At 36.8% G+C, this 17,708-nt stretch overlaps 1 protein-coding gene across 1 annotated transcript in view; it reads left to right on the top strand.

Moving 5' to 3' along the window:
• The window catches only part of cyst (rho guanine nucleotide exchange factor 18 cysts), a 549,231-nt gene that overhangs the window by 255,816 nt on the left and 275,707 nt on the right, over nucleotides 1-17,708 (top strand). Inside the window, exons 7-8 of the mRNA XM_067147675.2 lie at nucleotides 7,069-7,252; nucleotides 12,184-12,347. Of these exons, the coding sequence (XP_067003776.2) occupies nucleotides 7,069-7,252; nucleotides 12,184-12,347 (348 nt within the window). The remainder of the gene's footprint in view (nucleotides 1-7,068; nucleotides 7,253-12,183; nucleotides 12,348-17,708) is intronic.

Genomic DNA, 17,708 nt, shown 5'->3' with positions numbered 1-17,708 from the left:
AACATATTGTTCAAGGGTATTATATTTTGTTCCATGTGAGTGACGTCCATTTGCAACAAGCTTTGAACAAATCCTTTTTATTATTGGTACATACTCTCTGGGGTTTTACAGATAGACAACTCTCTGCTGGTCTCACTCACTGAATGATAAACGGATAGAGGCATAAAGGGTCTGTCATTCCCTAACATCCTCACTCACTCTAAAGTCTTCATTATGTTCCAAAATGGTGAAAAAGCCTGTTAGTAACTGTTGGTAAGCATGGGATCCAAAACAAAGTATAAACTTATTTCCTCTCACAAATAATAGTATGCTCATATATTTCTAATTGTTTCACCTATCTTTGAAGCATTGAAATTTACGTGGCAATAAACAATTATATACCATCTTGCTTTTGGTGAATCATTACTGTATATGTTCAAAATTCATTTAATCACTCAGGAAGCAGTAGTTTGTGTCAACAGAATTCTGGATCTGCTTTGGTCTTCAATTTTAAAATTATTACTACTCAGTTAATAGGAACCTTAGAAATTGATGAATAAAATGCTTCATTATTGGTGGAAAAAATACTTAAAAAGGCAGTGAAAGAGCAGTAAAAAACAAGACAAGAAGTTGTAAAGCAGTAAATAAAATAGTTAAATAAGCAAAGTTAATTCAATTTTTAATACATCATAAAGTAAATATCATAAGCATATACAGGCCTGATAGCAATAACAATACTAATAATGGTAATGGAGTGACCAAGAATTCTAGAAAATTCACTTTGCTACTCAATAATTCTGCTCAGAAATGAACCCTTTTAGCATAGAGCATATGTATGTTGAATCTTCAATCCAAGGTCTGTTGGAACCTCAATAGATCCATCATCAGCTGTTATAAGTAGCTGAGGTGTCAATGAAGAGACATACTTGGTAAACAAGGAGTGAGGTAGTTTCCCATTGCTTTCTTCATTGGGCCAGAGGATGCTGTTACATATAAGTCTGCCAAAACTACTGAAATGCATACACCAATCCACTCTATGAACAACACCCACAACATTCTGGACTGGCTGTGTAAAGAGTGACACATCACTCAAATCTCAGTTGCTTTCATATCGTCAAAGGCAATGATGAGACTGAAACAGAAAAATGAAAGTAACAAACTTGATCTAACCCATGCCAGGAGACACAGTTCAGCCTGCACACTGTATCTAACCAGAAATGGATGGGGGCAGATGGAGTATATTATAGAAATATAATATACAAAATGCCAAAATATTTTGGATTAAATACTGCAGGCAATAACCAAGTGGAGTGGTCGCGTTTGTTAACGCTATGGAGCCAAACTCTGCATTAGGGAGATGAGTGATTGTCCTGATAATAGTTTTTTTTTTTTTTTTCACTTCGAGACAAATTCTGGGACAGTTTCTATTCATAGGCCACAGCTGATTCCTTCTACCTCCTTACTCAGTTTCATTCGCCATCATTCATTACTTCTTCATTAACTCCTTCTTTTGCGTCAGGAAGGGCATTCGGTCATTAAAACATGGACATGTATAATTTCATCCCTGACCCCATATTGCGAAAACTGCTTTTAGACAAATGGTAAATAAGTTAATCTGGGAAGGACAGCTGAATCAGGAAGTGATGCAACCAACTATACGGAAGAATATTTTGGACTTGATGCTGGTAAAACCAGATAAGCTCCATAAAGAAAATGAAGTGATAGGTGGTATAAGTGATCACAAAGCTGTTTTCATTATACTTACAAATAAAGGCAATAGAAATGTAGCTGTTTTTTGTAGTTTTCACCTTTTGTATCTTATTGTAAATATCTTTCTTATCATAGATAAATTTCAATACTTCATTAGCATTAGTCACTTCCTCTACTTGAACATTATCCCTGTATGCATAAATCTTTACATACTACTGACTGAATACTTCTGCCCTCTGTAAATCTTCACATACATACTTGCCTTGTTCATTAATGATACCTAGAATGCATTTCTTGCAACCTGTTTCTGCCTTAAAGTACCTAAATATACTCTTCTTTTTCATTAAAATTTATATAACTGCGAATTATGCTTGCCATCATTTTATTCTTAGCTGACTTCACTAGATTCAATTTCCTAGTAAGTTCCTTCAATTTCTCCTTACTTCCACAACCATTTCTAACTCTATTTCTTTCCAACCTGCACCTCCTTCTTGGTCTCTTTATTTCTCTGTTATAATATGGTGGATCTTTACCGTTCCTTACCACCTTACCACCTGTCTTCACATTCCTCAAATAACCATGTGGTATGTTTTATTACCTTTTGTTTTAAGCTGTCAGTGGAGAGATGGCGTGGAATGACGTTGGTAGACAAATAAGCTTGAATGAAGTTTTTAAAAGTAGGAAGGGTTATAATATGGTGATAAAGTTGGAATTCAGGAAACAAATTGGGGCAAATATTTGTTTATAGGAAGAGGTATTAAGGATTGGTATTATCGTTCTGCAATGCGATTTTATTTTACATAAATAAATATCACACAAGAACATGTTCACTTCCTTGTATAAATCACTTTATTTACACTGTATGTCACAACACACAATTATACACAGTAGCAAATGACACTAAAACACTTAATAGCGGAGTACCCTGAAGTTGATTCTGACAAGTACAGATATCAACAACACTGACTCACGCACTATAACATGCACTCTCTTGAATTCACCGACTCCGCCTCGGAGCCCAACAGTCATTCGCAGTCCATCACTTGCCTTCAAGTCCACCCTGACTCCGAGTCCAACACTCGGTTTGAGTCCAACATTGAACTGAGTCCTAAGAACTGACTTCTCACTGACTGACAGCTCGATATATATACTATTCGATCAACCATCTAGAATGATCGATTTCTGGAAGAGTTCTTACAACACTTTAATGGAACACAATCGAAACATCGATCGGCCCGCTAGTCAAATGGGTACTCGAACTTTTGTTTACTGTTTAGTAATACACATGGAAATATCTACAACATTCGTAATGTCGCTACATGTATCTGGATAATAAAACCTTACGGTAAGTTTCCAGAACCCTTCATATATTACCAAATTATAGTACAATAAGTCTAACATATGAACATTATGGAATTTTCTACCTCTTTTGACTATCTAGATTTTGAGGTTAAACTTATACAGAATACGTATTTGAGGTTATACAAATTTATACTACATATTTACAGGGACACCATGCACTAGTCATGTGTAACATTTAATAAAAGATAATTTAGCATTAAATAAACTATAATTAAAATATATTAAACATAATAATTGAAGGTTTTACACCAGTTACGATGTCTTACCTACGACAGTATACTGTAATTTCATAAGTGAGATGTTGAATAAATTTCCTACTTCTTTGAAATCATTCAGGTAAAGATTTGGTAAACAACTGATAGGGAATCTGCCATCTGTGTGACAGCCCTAATGCAGATCAGTGGTGACTTGAGATTGAGAATAAGCACAATATTCGACATTTTTAAGCTATTTGCTTAAAACTTTCATCAAATAGTCAGGAAATGAACATTACTTTTATTTAACATGTAAATAAGGAACAGTATGTCTAGTTACACATTTTAAGGGAGTATTTTTCCATCTCTGAAAAAGTAAACAAATCTGTTTCGTTACTCAAAATTGATAGGTAACATTGAAAGCACTATCTTGAATCCTATAATTCTTGAAATCCTAATTTGTTGTTGGCTACCACAGAAATTTTCGCAACTGTATGTTAGATAGCATCCAAGATATCTATATATTAAAAAAGTTTACTAAAATACCTTTGTCCAGTCAGTCTGTCGGTCCGTTCTGCTGGACCGATTTGTTTCATTTTTGTGTTATTCTCTCTGGAATTACCTGCCAGTAAATTGTGAGGCATTGATAGGTCTTGAAGTTCAGTCAACTTTGAGAAACCTTAAAATCAGATCATTAAATGATCACTCCAATAATTGCAAGCTAAGGCTTACCCTGACTCACAATACATACTTAACTTAATGGGTTGCATACTGTTAGGGAGCAATATTTTTATGTAAAGCTATCGGCGAAGCGAAACGATTAAGAATGATGGCGACTATAAGCAAATCTGCAATTTCAACCAAACTTGGTGCACATATGAATACTATCTAGAGAGAAATACCGTGGGTGTAAGACACACCTAGCACTCTTAGGGGAGGAATAGGATGGGAGTGGGATGTAAAAATAATTGAAAACAATCTATGTTAGTGTTGAATCCACAGTTCTTGGGTCGCTGAGATGAATAGTGACACTCCGGATGGCATTTAAGACCAAGTTCAGCCACCATCAGCATGGGGGTTGAGAAGGGGTGAAAAAGAAAATGTGCTAAACAACCAAAATTGTGTTTGTGTTGTTTTTTATTTTTTCCAGCATAGCTCTCAACCGAACTTGATACACAGATGACTTACCATCTGCAGCACAATACTTTGGGAGTAAGACACTCCTAGCACCTGTATGATTGGGAGGGTTACGTACAAATCATCGAAAACGAGCAATATTAGTGTTGAATTAATACTTTTGGGGGTCACTGAGATGAATTGTGACATTCTGGATGCCGTTTAAGTTCAGCCTCTGTTGGCATGCAGATCAGAAAGGGTGAGAAAGAAAATGTCCAAGATGACTGAGATAAGTGTTGATTTTTTGCTAGTTGCTTTACATCGCACCGACACAGATAAGTCCTATGGCGACAATGGGACGCGAAAGGGCTAGGAGTTAGAAGGAAGCAGCTGTAGCCTTAATTAAGGTACAGCCTCAGCATTTGCCTGGTGTGAAAATGGGAAACCACGGAAAACCATTTTCAGGGCTGCCGACAATGGGGTTCGAACCTACTATCCCCCAAATACTGGATACTGGCCGCGCTTAAGCAACTGCAGCTATCGAGCTCGGTTAGTGTTGAATTCACAGTTGTTGGGTTCGCTAGGCTGAATAGGTAACAGTCCCAATGACAGTAGGAATCGTGTACATCATATCCAAGTGCGACCGTAAGTATATACAATTACTTATTTTTATTATTTATTTAGAAGGATCGGCTACTTCCCACACAATATGGGCTGCCATAAGGACAAACTTCCATGCAAAGCAAAATCATCTAAAACTAAAAATGTTTAATTAAACACACAACAATAACTCTAAAACTACAAAGTAGTTCATAAAATATCAATCAGCGTCACAATAAAGAAATCTGAAAAATTCCCTTGACACATAATTAACAGGTAATAAAGCAAAGTCATCTCTGTACAGGCCATGAAGACCCTTGGAGGGGTGGAAGATAAAGGCTTCCGCCATTCGTAACCTCGGCACGTGATGGGGTAGAGTGGTTAGCTCTATCCCTGGCCGCCTTTGCCCCCAGGAATTAACCTGGTACTCATTTTTGGTGTAGGCTGAGTGAACCTCAGGGCCATATGCACCTCCGGAAGTGGAAATCTTGTTTCTTAAATTTTGTGACTTACTAACAGGGATTCGAACCCACGTCCTTCCAGGCGAACCGAGCACGCCTTGGCCAGGCAGCCCCAATTAACAGGTAATACAAATCCTAAAAGTAAACATTCAAAAAAGTACCTGGGCAGTGCATCAAGCGATTTTATATCAAGACACGTTATCTGACCTATTTATTGTGAATGCTGTGGAACAGCACGCGTTCTCAAGTATACATTTAAATGATTACTGCACTCAGATATTAGGCTTATGGCTGGGCATTCTGACCAGAGATTTAGTTTATGTTCATTACTTTCCGTTCTATTTTCCAGATTATCGTCACAAACAATACCTTTTTTAAAAACTTTCTTCATCATCTGATAACATAAAGTCACTATCATCACCGTGGGAATTCACATAATTGGCTAAATGATATTCAGGAACACTGCATAGGGATTAACACCATTATTCTTAAAAATATGTGAGAAGCACATTGCCACAAGGAAGAAAAACATCACAGTACATGCAGTACAGATAGCATGAAAACAAACCAACATAAAAGGTACCTCACAACACGTTTAGGAACTTTGTACATTCATTTCCATGAAGCAAACGATTAGTGCTGCCATATCTCTTACACAATTGAACTGCAGGCCATTAAATAAGAGAATACATCAGGACCAGTATATAGACATAGCTCTTCGATATTCTAAGGGTTAATGTCTTGTAATTTATTATAAAAATCACCTTTATCTAGAGAGTATTTTCATGTATATACAGAGAGAGAGAGAGAGACAGAGAGCGCGTGTGTGCGTGCATGCGTGTGTAGCAGAAGAAAGAGGAGATATGGACAAACACAAAAGGACAGTGTTAATCTCTACATCTTCATACATTGGCATCTTCAATTAGATGGACTCTTCCCTCATTTCCAGCTGTTCTTCATCCATTTTTTTCAGTCTTGATGTGAGAAGTGTAGGATAAGAAAAAAGCTTGATAAACAGAGGAAAAGGGAAGACATATAAGATAAAGGTGGTGTATTCCATTTCATATATATATATAAAATGATCACTTGTAACATTTGTCAAGCATCACTTGTTTGAGAATGATATTACATGACTGAATTTGTTTCCTGTAACATTAGCATAGGATGTAGTATCATACTTTAATCTTGCCATTAATGCTTTCACGGCCTGTACTTATAGACATGATATTGTATAGGCTTTTGGGCTTGTGCCGTTTCAAGGAAATAAGGTGAAATTCTTAACGTTTCGCAGGAAACTGTGTTCTGCGTCCTCGGAAGAATTCTCGACTGTCCACGAGAAAGGCTTCTTAAACAATGACACTTTTGAATTTGGAACGTTATAATAGAAGTAGAAGTGGAAATGGTACGTTCATTCACTACCAGATGGACCCCAGGACGTGGCACAATGCTAGCGTTTGAAGCGGAAGCTGACCGAACCATCACAATCAGACTAAGCAGTTCACATAACGTGTTTGTGTAACATGTGACAGGTGTAAGACATTAAGAATTTCACCTTATTTTCTTGACACGGCACAAGCCCAAAAGCCTATACAATATCATACTTTAATCTCTTTGTTAATGTAAATGTTGAAACTATGAAATTTCAGTGTCAGCCTGAGCAGTTTAGACTCAGAGCCGGATGATTCATTTCTGGATCAAGTGGATGAAGGTGGAAGTACGGGACTGTTACCTACGGAGACTAGCTCGCTGGCTGGCCCAGCGGGCGGTCGCCGCTCTACTCGGGGGACTGGTGGGGCATCTACACACTCACTGAATGAAGCTGACTTGCAGGTACATTGTCTTAAATAATCTTGTTTTTAATTTGTGTGATTTTATGATGTGATAGAATTTATAACTCACATTTTAAGTATTTTTTCACTTGTTTTTTGTTTAACAAAATATTATGAATTATTTTTAAAACATAATTTTCATTTTGATGATGTTCTTTGTTTATTGGGATGTCATTGAGTGTCTTTATTCATATTTTGTTGATGATCAAAAATTTTGAAATTCTACTATCCTCACTGTATTTCTTAAAACCTCAAATTTGAAAACCAAATCATATATAGGGAGATTGAAACATGAAAAGGAACATATAATAAGATAAACACAATGACAGGTCAATGTAGGAAGAGGAAGTAGAAGAAAGAGGAGACATGGACACAGTGAAAAAACAAAAAACAATGTTAATTTCTTCATGCATTGGCCTCCTCTTCAATTCCAGTTCTTCTACATCCATTTCTCTCAGTGTTGATGTGGGAAGTGTAGGATAAGAAGAAAGCTGGATAAACATAGGAAAAGGGAAGACACATGCAGGGTTAGGATTTTTAGGTGCAAATTTCAGATTAAAAAAGGAAGGGAAATGGTGCTCAAATAAGGTTAAGAAAGGGTGACAAAAGAGTGCTGGTTTATTCAACTAATTCAACGATTTCTCTTTCCTCTATTCTAGTTTATTGAATTACAAACAAGTACATCAAATTATCACTCATCAAAAGACGGAAAAAATCATGAAGCTGTTGTATTTCAAGATATTAAGCATCTTTGCATTTTTTAAATTTAAGTCCCTGTCTATTAGGAGATAGAATGTCTTTGTAGATGCTAAAGCCTCTTTCGACATCCACAGAAACCAGTGGGGCAAACCTTGTATTCACTCGGAATGGCAACTCTACAGATGTGGCGAATTTCTCAATGTCTGGATTCTTCTGAAGACTAGACTCAAGTTTGTCTTTGGCAAAGCCATCTAACTGCTCCCTCACGGAAGTAAAAATATCTCATTGTTTTTCCTTTTCCAGACCTTTTTTCTTCTGATTGTTTAATAACTGCAGTCAGCTACTTGTAACTATGTACACAATATAGTTCCGTCTGCAAATTATGTATTTTCTCTGCTGACAGAAGTTGCTTTGCCTTGGAAATTGCACCTGCGTCGGCTAGATCCAAAGAAGGCACAAACTCTCCAATTTTGTCAAAATTCTCATACAACATAGCAGCACACACAATCCATGATCCCCAGCGAGTAATGACTGGGAAATTTAGAAGGGGCAGGCCAGTGGTTTCCCCGTAGGCAATAACACAACTTGGAGCTTTCAGTAGAAACTTTTTCAGGGCAGAGATGAATTAATTTACGATGTCGTGTTAGTTGCTTATGGATTCAAAAACCCTGTGAAGGGTATGAACCAAGCATGTCACATGCTTCAAGTTAGGAAATAAAGGTTTCAATTGGTTAATAGCTGAAATCATGTATGGAGCTTGGTCCATAACCACAAGAAGTTGTTTTTCAAACTCGATACCATTACTGTACTGGCATTGGCTTTCTGCAGCTCATACATTTTTAACAACTTGGGCTTAACGATCTTCCCTGCTAAGGAAAAAGCTCAAATATTCAAAACATATCTTTCCAGTGAGTCTATGGTTTCATCCACAATGATTCCCACATTGCAATCAGACACTTTCTCCTTAATTCTTTGTATGGTTCCTTGGTAAACAGGCTCCATGTAGTTTTATCTTAAAGAACTCTCATCTGGCATTGACATCTTTGTGTATTTTTCAAGAAATCCTGTGAAGGCTGGATGGTTCACCTATTGAGTGGAATTCCTGCTTGTGTAAGAGCTGCGCACAAATCAATGTTTAATTCCTTCAAATTTTGGCTTTTTGAAGAACTCTGTTGAAATACATTTCGTAATAGAGGTTGCTGGGATATGTTTGCTTGAAGAGTCTTATTTATTTGATGCTCAGAGCTGTAAATGTGTTGTTTGATGCAATCTCGCTGGTATTTTTCATCTAACAAAATTCTTGAATCACAAATAGTACATCGCTTAACAGTACCGTCAGTGTCTATGAAATCTTGTTTGAATTACTGAGCCAGAGCAATAAATCGGGCACTGGACACCTTTGGCATGGTAAAATTTAGTAGTACACTCGTTTAGTAATGTAACAAAGTGCTAATACCATTTCACTTGCTAAATCAATGCAACTATCATACAACTCACTCTTGCGCTCATTCGCTCACTTGCTGTCCACACTCTCTTATAACACCGCGACAGTTACCAGAATGTTCTCATTCATGCTGGAACTGCAGTCTCAGCGGTTTCTAGTAGCTTCGAACAGAACCCAGTCTTTTGGAACTACTCGGATGTGGTTGCTGACATCTTTGCGTCACCAGCCTCTGCCTCCATGCGAACAGATGACGTCTCTCACAGTAACAAACTCACATTCACGAACAGCAGGCTGCTGATTCTGGTGGGATAGAATCATTCATTGTCAATTGCATTATTGCGGGCTACATTATAGTGGTAAAGCGAGATAAAGAGGTTTTGTCGAACACACAATTATTTTCCATTGTTGCAGGTGTGCTTTCAAATCCCGTGTGATGTTTACTGAAAGAGGTAGGCTTACTATTTGCATGTACACAGCAAGCTGAGGAGACGTTAATTGAAAGTTAAATATTTTATATTGATTAGAAATCTTATAGAATAAATTAGAAGTAAACTTAAAAGAAAAAAGGGGGGGAAAAGGGGCATTATGGGCATGGTTGGGGGGGAAGAGGGATAAAGGTCCCAAGAAAGAGAAAAAGGTGCATGAAAAATGCCTCTTTTCACAACTAGAAACAAAATTTCACACTGTGATATTTTTCCGAACAGCTTTAATTTGCCCTAACAAAAAAGGTGCGCACCTAAAAATCCTAACCCTGCACATAAGATAAAGGTGGTGTGTACCATTTCAGGTTCTTATCTCTATATGTGAGTAATTTGATACTTCTTTGTTCTTTCCTATAACTTAAATTTGAAAATTTGGTGATTATAAAATATTTCAATTTCAGGTTTTATTTATTGTCAATAGAACCTTACAGTTGTCAGACAATGTCATTCTAAACTATACACAATAAAAACATATAATTTATATACAAATAAAAAGCCACACACTCTGATTTACATTTCATTTGTGGAATGCAGGTACCTGTTAGTTAAGAGATGATTTAATGACTCTTGAAAATTTTTACCATTCAGACTTTTGTGTCTTTAGGCAGTTTGTTATAGAATACCATACCCTTCACATATGGGCTATGGTGCATCATTTTACTGCTGTGCTACTCATATAATCATTCCTATTTCTTGTGTTATAGGTGTGGATCTCACTATTACTTATAGTCAGTGTCTTATTGTGTGTGATAAAGAGAATACAATACTATGTCCAGTTGCGCTGTATGGTGTTGAATGCTGACTGTCCAACAAAAGCACTGAACGCCAATTTCAAGCCATAGAGATGCAAATGCTCTGCTGGTCAATGGGCATCTCCTCAGTCCACCACATCAGGAATGACACAGTTCGTCAGAAAATGGGCATTGTGCCAATTAGGGAGAAAATGCAAGAGAGGCGCCTCCGATGATATGGCTATGTTCTACATGAGCACCTGGCACAGCTGCCAATCTCGCCTTCCATTTTGATGTCAATGGTCTGTCCACGTGGATGACCAAAAACACATTGGCTAGATGCTGTAGAAGAAGATATGAGGGCCATCAGCTTGAGGCCAAATGATATCCACGACCATGCAGAATGGCGTTTAAGGGCTCAAAGAGTGGACCCTGCACCTGCGGGACAATAGTAGGAGGAAGAAGAAGAAGAAAAAAGTGCATCAGTTATGAAAGAGTGTTTGCATGACCGGGCGAGCTGGCCGTGTGGTTAGGGGCACGCAGCTGTGAGCTTGCATCCGGGAGATAGTGGGTTCGAGCCCCACTGTCGGCAGCCCGGAAGATGGTTTTCCGTAGTTTCCCATTTTCACACCAGGCGAATGCTGGGGCTGTACCTTAACTAAGCCCACAGCCACTTCCTTTCCACTCATAGGCCTTTCCTATCCCATTGTCGCCATAAGACCTATCTGTGTCGGTGCGACGTAAAGCCAATTCTAAAAATAAAAATAAAAATGTTTGTATGTACTTTGACTCGGAATGTTCAAGATGATTCTTAGAGCTTTCTTTTGTAGAATAAAAAGTCGTTCAAAACATTCATTTGTTACACAACCCAGACAACTATCCCATAGCTCAAATGAGGATATATTACTCCATAGTACACTTTTAGTAATACATTTGTGTCTACAGTACATAAAAATATTCCAGATGTTAATTTTTTACAGACGTAATTAAAATGATTCTTCCAAGATATGTGTCTGTCTAGAACATTGCCTAAGAATTTAGTACAATCTGCTGTTTGAAAGTATGTGCCATCTAGCCGAATACGTATATCATCATTGCAGTTCCTTTTAAAAACAAATATAACTCATAATGACACACATGGCATAAACTTTCCCAGTGACTAGGAAGTTAAGTTTAATTAATGACTTGAGGCAACAGAAATATTTTTAAAACATACTGAGTGCTGCTGGTAAGGAGAGGGAGAGTGGACGGAAGTAATGCTGGAAAACGTTTGTATGTTATAATAACAAAATAAAATATAAAAAGAAGCCGAGACCGTTAACATGTTAAACAAATAATGAAGAGAAAGTCAAAACAATGTATGAAAAATCAAATGAAAGGAAAGAGAGGACAAGGGACACACATTTCCATCTGTGTAACAGGTGATGACAACGATTATGAGTTAATCTGAAAGATGGAATTTGTAGGATTTTGGGACAATATTTCATAATACTTGTTCAGTTTTACCCCTTCCCTGCTTTGTCTTAAGATGTCGTAAGAGATACGTCAAGGAAAATGGTTCTGTGGTTTGTTTCAGAGTGACTTCAATAAAATTGTTGCCAAGAGAGAGGCAGAGAGCTTGAGGCTCCTTCCTACCACACGTCTCCCCCTCCAGAAGTCTGTATCAACACCATCTATTCTTGCAGTGCGGGACATTGCAAACGAGGTGGTTGTTGACACAAGTACTCCTACTATACCTGTGTGAGTATTATGAACCATTATGAATATTTCATATATTTTCTCCTGTTTGTTTCTTTTGCCTATGAAGTTAGCTTGTGAGTTAGCTATGTTTCTGCAATAATATAAATGGCATGAATGTTGCTTGTGTGCTTTCACCTTGCTTGCATTTTTGTGAATAGATTTCCGTGTTCATTTGCACACTCGTTTGTGTAGACCTGTGTGAATATTTCTAGAGGCTCTCTTCAACCTCTTGGAAATAATTTTTGAATATGTTAACAGATACAATACCGATAAAGAAGTAGGTTTTTATTTAATTTTACAAGCTTATTGTATTGATGTGTGCTTTTCTTAATATCACTAAATTCATTATACAACATTTCACATCACTTATTTCACAGCAAGTCTGCTATAGCTTTACTGGAGAATAGGCCTAGGAATGGTAGGAATGGAGTGGAGTGGAGTGATTGTTTTTGCTAACCCTCTGGAAATCTCCAGTAGTTCTTCTGTTGAATTCAGTGATGCGTACTTCGAATTATAACATCGGTGAGCAGTACATTAAATATTTTGAATACTACCTTTTACTGCACAAATTTTCCTTCAGGTACCATTTTTTATAAGACATTTGGCAATGAAATGAACAGTTAAAGGAATTAAGAAAGTAGCACTGATTATTTGAATAAGAAAGTTTACTGGTACATCATTTGGTTCTGATGACCATATTTGTCAGAACACGTCCTTTTGCTGAATATTTTGTTTTTAAAAGTAGCATTTTTCTGTTTTGGAACTTTGAAATAGAATTGTGTGACCCTCTGATGTTGAGTTTATACAGTACAGGTATTTATATTTTCAAAGTATATGCAACCCTTGTCTTGTTTCTATACGGAGTTGGGTATATATTTTCAATATTACATTTTATTTACTACCCCCATGTCAAAATCTGGGACATGTAAGAGTTACTGAAATATCTGAATGTTTTATTGTATCAACCTTCTTAAATTCATCTCAAAACCCATGTGACCACTTTCAAATAATTTGAAACTCAAATGATGAACTTAAAATTTTACAAAATTTATAAGTGATAGACAGGCTTCGAATAGAGATCCAGTTGATTCAACTCACAAATATCGCATCACTCATCTCAAAATACATGACAACACTACTTATCATTAAACACTTACTTAAACACATATGTAAAAGTCCGGTTAAGACGAGGACTCTGTCTGTCTGGGCAGTGTGATCCTCATTGTCACTACATAAACATGCAAAATACACAATATCCTATTTACAGAGTTTCCAAGACGACTCTACTCTGACATCAAACTCAATAGCCATCCAGGATCTGACATATAACCACAAACACTCACATGCACGGTAAAATCTGACTGCATTTTTTTCCTTTATTTTCCCCAACTTTCATAATGAATTATAGTTAATTACATTGCTAGAATTATCTCCCATAGATATTACGATTACCCAAGGTGAATTCAAACATCTCAACAAATAACCCCAGTAAAGAAATTAAAATTGACCCACTTGGTCTAATAAAACAATACAGCTGTACGCACTGGCTATAATTACGTTAAAATATTTACACAGTCTTGAATCTAATAACTTTTATCTTAATTCCTTCCCTAAACTTTCAGAACAAATCTTCCCATTTAAGTCTTGCTTGTGTTCATTCACAAGTTTGATCTACTACACAAAGAAATACACCAGTTCTTATCACATTGCGTGATTACAGCTACGAGTGTCACGGTAACTTACATGTTTACAAAAGTTCAAGTCCTCCATAATATACGGATAAATCGTATAAGACTTCTATCTCACTAGACACAAGAATAAAGATTCGACGAATAAGATGTAATACGAAAGAGGGAAGACTCATTGATATCAGATATAAGATGCTCTCTTCCTTTGTGTTACATCTTTTATCACCTCGTAATTTCTTTGCTGGTATACTCACATCCTCAGCACCTTTACCAACCGCATTCAAAATTTACTATGATGCGATCACACATTTGGATCACATTTTACGCATCTTCCTGTCCTTAACCAAACCATATTTTCTAATTTCTCCACTGATAATAATGGGACTGCCCCTTTTTCTTCGTATTGGGTCATGTTTCTTTCACTTCCGAAATAGCCCCATGAAGCCACCTCTGTCAAAACAGGAACACTGTGTGTCCTTCCTTTGTTACTGAAATGTACTTTCTTGGTCTACCCTAATCCGTTTTGTATACTACTGGCACCAGTTCCAATCGCTAACATACAATATCTTGCCAGACAATTAATAATTTAAGGGCTATCTTCATTACTTTTTGGTAACCTATCATTTATTAATCATGAGCACATCAAAATGGTTCAGTATGGTCTCATCAACACCAAATGATGTACCTGTCATCATATTGTTAACTTTTATATTTAAATAATGAGTTATATTTTCTTAATAATATCTCCAACTGAGCATTTCATTGTCAAATGTTTGTTGAAAATATTAGCTTGAGGAGAATCAGTGCAGTAAAATATAGCATTTAAACCACTTAATATATGTTGGCAAATGTTATCATTTGAAGTATGCACCACTGAATTCAATCAGAGAACTACCGGAGAATATCAGATGTAGCACTGAACTTGCACTACTGATTGCAATCATAGGAGCAACTGCTTCACTCCCAGCATTACTGGAGAAGGCATGGAGTTCTGTTTCAGAACACTTCCTGCAGGGCTCTCAGTTACTTGATTAAGAACGTAAGTGGAGAGATATGTATAATGGTTTGTGCTTCTAGAAAGTTTTTGTATATTTTTGAAAATACCCAACACGGCTGTTTTGTCTTGTGAACGGGGGAAGAACTGAAAACAGCAGGGAGGCCTTTAGATATATGGAGCTTTCAGCTTGCCGTCTTTGGCTTTTTATTCTTAAGCAAATGGGAACATATTCTGCCATGAAAATCTAGTCATAATCTCTTGAGGAGACGTACCTCTGCTGAAGTTGATTTCGGTAGTGTGTCCGATACTATGCTACTTTCCTCCCTCTTCCTTGGCTGAATAATAGTTATGGACCAACATGCCCTAAGTTTTTAAATTTTAGAGACCTTGTGCTACTACAGGATGGGCCGTATGTCACATGACAAAAAGTCTCTTCAAGTTCCCATCTCTCAGGAACTTTTGGTTTGCACTAATGGAGATGAGAACTTCACAAAGACAATTATAACTGGTGATGTAACACAGGTTTATGGATAATCAGAACAAATGTGCCATCATCACAATGGTGTGGAAAACATTTACCAAGACTGAAGAAAGCATGACAGGTCAAGTCAAACGTGAAACTGTTGTTGACAGTCTTTTTTGATGTTGATGGTGTTGACCACCATGAATTCCTACCTCAGAGTCGAACCTTGAACCGCTTGTATTCTCTTGAACTCGTGAGAGAAATTATCGGGAGATAAAGACTTGTGGAGAATCAATTAGTGTTGATTAGTGAATTTTTGACGGACACTAAGACAGCTGGAGCCTCCGTGGCTCAGGCGGCAGTGCGCCGGTCTCTCACCGCTGGGTTCCGTGGTTCAAACCCCGGTCACTCCATCTGAGATTTGTGCTGGACAAAGCGGAGGCGGGACATGTTTTTCTCCGGGTACTCCAGTTTTCCCTGTCATAATTCATTCCAGCACATTCTTCAGTATAATTTCATTCCATCTGTCATTCATTAATCATTGCCTCAGAGGAGTGCAACAGGCTTTGGCAGTCAGTAAAATTCCTATCCTTGCCGCTAGATGAGAGCTTCATTCATTCCATTCCTGACCCGGTCAAATGACTGGAAACGGGCTGTGCATTTTAATTTTCACTAAGAAAGCTGTGCTTCCCCATCCACTCTACTCACCTGATCTAGCCCCAGCAGACTCTTTATCTATTTCTCAAACTTAATTCACCCTGAAAGGTTGATGATTTTAATCAATTGAAGGGAGACGACTGAAATTGAAGGTGGAACTGTGTGCAATCCCGCAATGGCCCACTAGGATTGATTTCATAAGTGAAAACAGCATTGGGAATGTTGTATTAATAGAAGGGGGAAGTACTTTGAAGCAGAAAATCTAACTAGGTTGCTGGTAAGCCCCTAAAGAGTTAATTTCAAAATTTTTGAACGGGCCTCATACATTGATATTTGTTGTCTCTTTTTTCATGATATTCTATGTGTGTACTGTTCACATCTATGCTGTATTATCAAAATTCATTGTGTATGTATGTGTGTGATTGGTGTAAGGGTTGTAGCTTCATACTTTCTGCCCACACCTTTGTCTGTGCGTGTGTGAACTGAAAGACTAGCTGAGGGTCTTAACTAAGAGGTGTGTTTTAATGCCACATTTGATATTACCAATGTGTTCACCCTCTTTTCCTGGGTAATTTGTTTTAAATGTATCTAAATGATTCATAATGTATGTGCACTAGCGTGATGTCACGTGTGATGGTAGGTAGTATTGTGGGATACAGCAGGATAATATGCCCAGAAAAAATCATATCATTAGAATTACTTTGTGTACCATGTGGTAACATAAAGAAAACAAGGAAAGGATAGACAAAAATGCAGAAATACAAGGACAGCTAAAGGTGAGGCAAACAGATGGACAACAGGATGTGGAAGGTGTTGACCAACCCTGCTGGGAACGTGAACGGGTGACACTTATACTCTTGAACTCAGGCAATTCTTGCAATTTATTAAAAATAAATTCATAACACATAATAATAATAATAATAATAATAATAATAATAATAATAATAATAATAATAATAATAATAATAATAATAATAATAATAATAATAATAATAATAATATAATTATTAATATAATATATTAATATTAATAATATAATTATTAAATATTATTATTATTATTATTATTATTATTATTATTATTATTATTATTATTATTATTATTATTATTATTATTATTTTATAATAATTTAATAATTTTATGCACAGTCTATGTTCTAATAGTAGTTGTTAAACATTATTTTATTTCATGTCACTATTTTAATCAGGTAGATTATGAAACCTTGTTTGCACCAGTGAAATACGTGCAGATCGATAAAATTACTTAGATAAGATTCTGTGATGAATATCATCATCATCATCATCATCATCATCATTTCCCTTTATCCAGCTATAGCCGGGTAGGGGCAAATATGGTTTCTCTCCACTTTCTTCGGTCATTCCACCACTCCTCCTACAACACTTTGTCCCAGTCCAGGTTTCTTTGTATAATACTGCGTTGGATTGTGCCCTTCCATCTCGATCGTGGTTGTCCATGGCCTCTCCTTCCTTGCATTTGCATTTCCATCACCTTTTTTGGCATTCTTTCGTCACTCATTCGCTTTATGTGCCGAAACC

The sequence above is a fragment of the Anabrus simplex genome, chromosome 5, assembly GCF_040414725.1.
Source record: "Anabrus simplex isolate iqAnaSimp1 chromosome 5, ASM4041472v1, whole genome shotgun sequence".
In the NCBI taxonomy this organism is placed as follows: domain Eukaryota; kingdom Metazoa; phylum Arthropoda; class Insecta; order Orthoptera; family Tettigoniidae; genus Anabrus; species Anabrus simplex.
The sequence above is the reverse complement of the archived record's forward strand: the minus strand, read 5'-3'. Positions and strand labels throughout refer to the sequence as shown.